Genomic DNA, 7,464 nt, shown 5'->3' on the forward strand with positions numbered 1-7,464 from the left:
CCTTCCTTCCTTCCTTCCTTCCTTCCTTCCTTCCTTCCTTCCTTCCTTCCTTCCTTCCTTCCTTCCTTCTTCCCTCCTGCTTGGCCTTTCTCCCTTCTTTCCTTTTCTTAAGTTAAATTTAGGTTTTTTTCCAGTTAATAGACATGTTTTTTTTCCTCTCCCTTCTACCCTTTTTCCCATTAAAAAAAAAAAAACAAAAGGAAAAGCTCAAACCTTTGTAATAATTATGCACAGTCAGACAAAATGAACTCCCACGTTGGCTGTGTCCACAAATACACCATCTCATTGTGTATCTTGTGTCTGCCCCCTCTGTCACTGGCCAGTTCTTTCAGCCATGCTCTGATGCTGTAGCCTCTGGTCCTTGGCCATCCCTGCTGATCTCCTCTGGTTGGGTGGCCCGCCTGTAAGTGCCCTTCCCAAATGGAACATGACATTCCATGGGGTGAGGGGCGAGGGGGAGGAGGGAGAGCAGGCAGCCAGCAAACACTGGTTAAATGCCTCCATGTACCAGGTATTGTGTTAAGTGCTGAAAATGTTATCTGTCTGTCTGTCTCTCTCTCTCTGTGTATACACACATGCTCACGCACACGTATACAGAATGAATTAAAAATAAATACAAGTTAAATAGAGTAGTTAGGGAGGGAGGGTCTGCTTGGTCCTCTCATCATTTTTAGACTCTCACTGGATCCCACTAAATCTGCTTCCTTCCGCCCCTCCCAGACCCTTCTGATGGCCTCTGTCATTGCCCCAAATTACCCTGCACATGTTTTGTATCTTCCCATATCAGCAGATATTGTCTCCATTGATAGAGTGTAAGCTCCATGAGGGCAGGATGGGTTCATCTTGATCTCTGCCTGTCCGGGGCCTTGTGCCATTCCCAGAACATGGCAGGTGCCTAATAAGTGCGTATTACGTGATTGATGGAGATCTAGGTATGGTGCCACTTTCTCCTCTGTACTCTGAGTGCTCTGCTCACAGTGGCCCCTAGTCACTCTTTGATGACTGTGGTTTTGGGGATTCTTCCACCTTCCCTCCCTCCCTTTACTTTATGGCGGTTTCTGCCATCACCCCCCTGCCCCTACACTCGGACACCTGGACTTGCCTCCTTTCCCCCAGCTGAGTCAAGTCTATAGATTTATATTCCTGAAATTTAATAAATTATTAATTAATAACTATATAAATAGTATTGATGACCATAATTACTTTGATTATGCCCTTGCCCTACTCAGCAGCTTTTAGTGGCTTCTTTTTTGCCTATAGGACAAAAGTCCTTAGTCTGGCATTCAAGGCTCTCCTTGCTTTCCTTCTCTTGGCTCATTCTTCGATGCTTTTCCATAAGACCTATCTTCCAGCTAAACCAGTTCATTCAGTTCTGTCCATGGAATGCACTTGGAACTTTCCCTCAGGTGGTTCCCTTGACCTTGGGATCCCCTGATGTCCTCGACGGGTCTCTCTGCCTCCCAGACACCCCCCTCCCCACCCTGCAAGGCTGGACTAGGGCTTCTCATGGAGGCAGTGGCCGGGCCATTTGTAGCTATGGATAGAGCGTCCTAGGTCAGAGATCAACAGGAACTTGGAGGCGGTTGAGTCTAACTCCTTCATTTACGGATGAGGAAACTGAGGCCCAGAGAGGTTAAGGGAATGTAAAGTTAGGGTTTGGGTTCAAGCTAGCTCCGAGTCCACTGGTCTCTTCCCATGTCATGCGACTGTTTTGAGACATTATGAATGAATTAATGAAAAAGCATTTTTTAAATTTAAAATTTTTAGACATTCCTTTTTTTTTTTTTGGAGGCAACTGGGGTTAAGTGACTTGCTCAGGGTCACACAGCTAGTAAATGTCCACATCTAGATTTGAACCCAGGTCCTCCTGACTCTAGGGCTGGTGTGCTATCCACTGCCCCTAACATTCATTGACTTCCAAGTTCTCTTTTACAGCCCATTACCTGGGCAAACTGCAGGAAGAGAGTTTGGTTTTTTTGGGGGGGGAGGGGATTTCCCTGAGTTCTACATCCTCACAAGATAGTTGTTGTTCAGTCATGTCCAATTCTCTGTGACCCCATTTGGGGTTTTCTTGGCGAAGATACTGAGTGCTTTGCCATTTCCTTCTCCAGCTGAGGCAAACAGGGTGAAGTGACTTCCTTGGGATCGCATAGCTAGTAACTGTCTGAGGTCAGATTTGAACTCGGGTCCTCCTGACTCCAGGCCCAGTGCTGTATCCACTGTGCCACCTAGCTGTTCTATACATATGTGAAAAAGCATTTATTAAGGTAGCCTCTGTGCTCTCGAGCTGGGGAAACAGAAACAAAAGGGAACCAAGTCCTGTCTTCAAAGAGCTTACATTCTGATAGAGAAAAACAGTACCCATCTAGTCTGGGGCGAAGCTACCTGTGTGTTGGCCTGGAAGCCAGGGAGAAGATGGTTGGGGAGCAAAGCAGTTAGCTGGTCTTGGGAGGTAGCTCACAGTTAGACTGGGGCCCCACGGTGGACGTTCCAGAGCTGAAAGTGTTAAATCTTCAGGGTGTGCCTTCTTCACTTGGAGGCAAAGCAGGATGGGAAGAGGGTGGGAAGAATGATTATTTATGTTCAAATCCTGATGCACCATTTTCCCAGTTAGATTAGATTCTCAGTTTTCATTGCTTCATTCATCTCAATTAGATTATTAGCTCCTTGAGGGCAGAGACCATATTTTATGTCTAATATTCTCCCACAGTACCTAGCCCGTCCGTACTCAAAAAGCCTTTGTTGATCTTGTCAGTTTTTTTGGATAGAATATATGGAGTATTTTGTCCAGTTGTTTTTCAGTCATGTCCAACTCTATGACCCCATTTGGGGTTTTCTTGGAGAGTAGTTTGCCATATTTTTCTCCAGCTCACCTGACAGATGAGGAAACTGAGGCAAATAGGGTGAAGTGACTTGCTCAGGGTCACACTGCTAGTGTCTTGAGGCTGGATTTAAACCCAAGAAGCTGAGTTTTCCTGACTCTAGACCTGGTCCTCAGCCCATTGTACCACCTTGCTGCCCTATGGTGTATAAGTAACGGACCAATTTTTAAAAGTTTATTAATATCTTTAATTTTTACTTCCTTTTCATTACCCACTCTCTTCTCCCCCATTCTGAGAGCTATTCCTATAACACAGAAGAAAAAAGAGACAAAAAGAACAGCTCAGCAAACCTAACCTCGAGTCTGACAGCTTCTGTATCCTTAGTTAAAGGACCCTCCCTGTTGAACTGGAAGCAGTCTTAGAGACCATCTGGCTTAACCCCCTTGATTTTACCAGGAGGCTCAGAGAGATGACTTTCCCCAAGGTCATACAGATGTTAAGCGGCAAAGGAGAGATTTGAATCCAGCTCCTCTGACTTCAGAGCTTGTCCAGGTGCTTTTCATTTCCTCACCTGCAAAGGAAGGGATGTGCATTCCAGTAATTTTTCTTTGGTGTCTAGCCTGGGCATTCTAGCTATTGTGGTTTTTTTGTTTTGTTTTGTTCTTGCTTTTTTGGAGGGCAGTTGGGATTAAGTGACTTGCCCAAAGTCACACAGGGAGTGTGCCAAGTGTCTGAGGCCAGATTTGAACTCAGGTCCTCCTGACTCCAGGGCCTGCACCACCTAGCCGCCCCTAGCCATCATGTTTTATGTTTGCTATAGTTGCACTTGTAATTCTTTCTGTTTACATTGTCGTAGTCATTGGGTATGCATCTTGTTTCCCTGGTTCTGTTCACTTCACTTTGCATCAGTTCATACAAGTCTTCCCACTTTCCCTGTATTCTCTGTTCATCATTTTTTACGGCATTAAGGTAAGAAATGCCATTACCTACCACAGTTTAACAGGATACTATTGAGAGGGGGTCATCGAATGCCTAATTAGGAACTTAGTGTCATAGAGCTAGAACTGGAGGGGCATCCAGGTCAACCCCCTTGTTTTATTGACAAGGCAAATGACAGTTTTGCATTGTTTCTTTGTTCAGCTCCAGATTGCTTGGAAAGGAATAGCAGCTGGGCACCTAGGGGGCGCCATAGTGCATAGAGTGCTGGACCTGGAGTCAGGAAGACTTGAGTTGAAATCTGGCCTTAGACACTATCTGTGTGACTGGGCAAGTCACTTCACCCAGCTTGCCTCAGTTTCCTCATCTGTAAGATGAACCAGAGAAGGCAATGGCCAACCACTCTATTTTATTTTAGCCTTTTTTTTTTGAGGGGGAAGGTAGGGCAGTTGGGGTTAAGTGACTTGCCCAAGGTCACAAGGCCAGTTTTGTGTTAAATGTCTGAGGCTGGTTTTGCACTCAGGTCCTCCTGACTCCAGGGCTGGTGCCCTATTCACTGTACCACCTAGCTACCTCAGGCCAACCACTCTACTATCTCTGCCAAGAAAACCCTAGATGGGGCCACAAACAGTTGGACCCAACTAAAAACAGCTAAACAACAACAGCATTTATATGGCTGCCTGCAAAGCACTTTACAAATATTATTTCATTTTATACCCTGGGAGGCAGGTGGGTGCAATTATTATTATTAATAAGTTAAATTACTAAGAGAGACAACACAGACGGCAGGTGTCTGAGGCCAGACTTGAACTCCCAGTTCCCTGACTCTGAGCAGTGCTCAGGCAGCTGTACCTCCAGGAGTGTGAGACGTGTCCTTTCCTTTTGACAGGGCAGAGAAGCTGCAGCTGCTGAATCACAGGCCCATGACTGCTGTGGAGATCCAGCTGGTGAGTGAGCTTCAGGGGGTGAGAGGGAGGGAGCAGAGGCTGCAGCCGCTTCCCAGAGAAGGCAGGGGCAGCCTGTTGTCTTTCAGGGCGTCTCTCCTTAAAGGGCCACCTTGTGGAAAGGGCATGAGCCTCAGTCCTGCTTGGCCCCGGAGGTGGCACTGGGGAGTGGGCTGTTACTTGGAGGCAGGTGGGGCCAGCCGTGGGAGCCCTCAGGCTTCCTTCTTTCCTTCTCGCTGGGAGTTTTCAGGCAAAGGCTTCTTGTGGCTTCGCTCCTGGATGTTCAGATAGAGGTCGCTCTGACCCAGAGATTCTTTGACTGTCTCTGAGCTTGGGATCGATCAAATCCGCCAGAAGCTGAGAATGAGCCCAAGAGGGTAGGAGCTGGGATCACGGGGTCCTTTCCCAGAGCCATCCAAAGGCTAAGCCCCTCCTTTTACTGAGGAGGACACTGGGGTCTGTGAGAGTAAATAGAAGTACACAGGTAGTAATAACGATAGCTAATGGTTAGCATTTATATCGTGCTTGAAGGTTGGCACAACACCGTACTATTTTCTCCTTTGATCCTCACAGCAATCCTGTGAGATAGGGTCTGTTATTATCCTCAGTTTACAGATGAGGGTATTGAGGCTGGGCATGGGAGCTTGCTAAAGGTCATGGAGCTAGCAGGCTTCTCAAGCAGGATTTGAATTGAGGTCTTTCTGACCCCAAGATCAGGGTTCTATGTGCTGTAACAATTACTTGGAGAGAGCTGGGATTCAAACTCAGGCCTTATTTTAAATCTAGTGTTTTTTTCACTGGACCAGACTATCTAGATTTGTCCTGCTGGAGTCATTTTTTTTGGAGGGCAATTGGGGTTAAGTGACTTACCCAAAGTCATACGTCTAGTGAGTGTGTCAAGTGTCTGAGGCTGGATTTGAACTCAGTTCCTCCTGACTCCAGGGCCAGTGCTCTATTCAGTGCTCCACCTAGCCGCCCATTGCTGGGGTCATTTTTTAAGGGTGTTGAGAAGCAGCAGTGTCAGCTGACTGGCTTCTTAGAAAGCCGCTTTGACTTGCATGCAGATGGGCCTTGGGGACCCACAAACCCGGTGGCCTCTTTCCATGCAGTGACAGAAGGGAGTCCCACTGTGGTCGCCAGTAAACCATGTCACTGTGGGTGGCATCGTCCCCCAATGTCTGCTGATGAGGTCCAGAGATGTAAGCCCTAATGCCATTTGTATCAAGAAACCGTAATGATCTCCTTGGGCTGTGTGGGATAGAAGGCTTAATTAAGTCACAATGTCTGTTTTCAGGTCAGCAGTCCCCTGTACTGGCCATCAGAAACTTTGTTTGGGAAGACAATAAAGGGAAAAGAGGGCAGATTTTGGAGACAAACGTAGAGTGATCAGCTCTTCTCTCTGGGTCTTTTCTGTTCCAAATTGCCTTGACATAATAAATATGTCTTCACTGAAATTGAGAAAAATATTCAAGAAAAAAAGACACAAAGGACCTGGATGCCTTGCTTTATGGATCCTTTAGAGCTGGGTGTTTAGGGGGGAAAGGGTGGGGAACGGGGATAGATCCTGGACCTGTTTTTCATTGGTATGAGGACTCCCAGGTGAGGAAATGCCCTCTATCAGTGCAGGTCAGTACTCTTTCTGCCCAGGGTCAGACAAAGGACAGACTCTTCACCACACCACATGGCAGGACTTCCACGTAGGAAACCGTTTTTACATGTTGCTGAAATTGCTCAGCCGCTACATGGATAAAGAGCTGGCCTTGGAGTCCGAAAGACCTGGGTTCAGGTGCTGCCTCTGGCATTAACTAGTTGTAGGAACTTGGGTCAGTTAGTAGTGCAAAGAGGGCTGACTCTGAGGCCTAGGTCTTGGGTTCAAATCCTGCTTGTTGCACTGTGGGCTGAGCCAGGAGGGACCTTGGGAGTCATTGAGAAAAAGAAACAAGAGCCTGTAGAGGTTGACTGATGTGCCCAGGGTCTCTTAGCTAGCCACCCCTGAGGGTCTCCCACGCTACCTAGTCTGCCACCATCTGTCCATCATGGGCCTAGCCTGGAAAAACGCCTAAAGATGTAAATTTATTTCTGTCTTGACAGAAAAGCTTTTGTTGTTTTCTGAAACTATTTTGGCCCTTTTTAAACACAGAAAAGTTAAATTAGGACACCACTCTCCACCCGGTATCTTTCCAGGGGAGCTGGAAATCCGTGGTTGGGGTGGGGGGGCAGAGATTTTGCCCCCCACCCACTTTTCCCAAGAATCAGCTGCTGTTTGACAGTGAAGACCATGAGCTTAAAAGAGCTTAAGCTTGAGAAAGCCGGCCCCCCGGAAAACAACACCACGAGACTGACTCCCGTCCCACTGGGTTACAGGTCACTGGCTGTGCTTCTATCGCTTCCACCAATGCTAACCAGCACCATGTGCTGTTCCTGGCTCAGGGACCTGTGGGGAGCAGCAGAGAGGAGGAGGAGGGGGAAGGAAGAGGAGGAGGAGGAGGGGGAGGGGAGGAGGGGAAGAAGAAGAGGAGGAGGGGGAGAAGGAGGGGAGAGGCTTTGCTCAGAGCTCAGACTACTGTGGGATGGTGATTTGAAAGGAAGACAGCAGCATCCTCATCCTGGCCTTATCTTTGAGATTCTTCCCCTCTCTAAGATGCTCTCTCCTTCTCCCATTCTCAGAGAAATCCTTCCTTCCTTCCTTCCCTCTCTTTTTCTTTCTTTCTTTCTTTCTTTCTTTCTTTCTTTTCTCTCTCTCTCCTCCTCCTCTCTCTCTC

The 7,464-nt window shown here is 47.4% G+C and overlaps 2 protein-coding genes across 5 annotated transcripts in view; one reads left to right on the forward strand and one right to left on the reverse strand.

The window, feature by feature from the left end:
* The window catches only part of CHCHD2 (coiled-coil-helix-coiled-coil-helix domain containing 2), a 421,648-nt gene that overhangs the window by 229,129 nt on the left and 185,055 nt on the right, over positions 1 to 7,464 (reverse strand). The window lies entirely within an intron of this gene.
* Positions 1 to 7,464, forward strand: part of CRCP (CGRP receptor component) — a 49,958-nt gene that overhangs the window by 33,652 nt on the left and 8,842 nt on the right. For all 4 annotated transcript variants that reach the window (XM_069089566.1, XM_069089565.1, XM_069089564.1 and 1 more), the window contains one exon: positions 4,648 to 4,705. In XM_069089566.1, coding sequence (XP_068945667.1) covers positions 4,648 to 4,705 — 58 coding nt within the window. The remainder of the gene's footprint in view (positions 1 to 4,647; positions 4,706 to 7,464) is intronic.

The sequence above is a fragment of the Petaurus breviceps genome, unplaced genomic scaffold (assembly GCF_028583685.1).
Source record: "Petaurus breviceps papuanus isolate PSGF00001 unplaced genomic scaffold, PetGlider_PUasm1.0 186, whole genome shotgun sequence".
NCBI classification, from domain to species: Eukaryota; Metazoa; Chordata; class Mammalia; order Diprotodontia; family Petauridae; genus Petaurus; species Petaurus breviceps.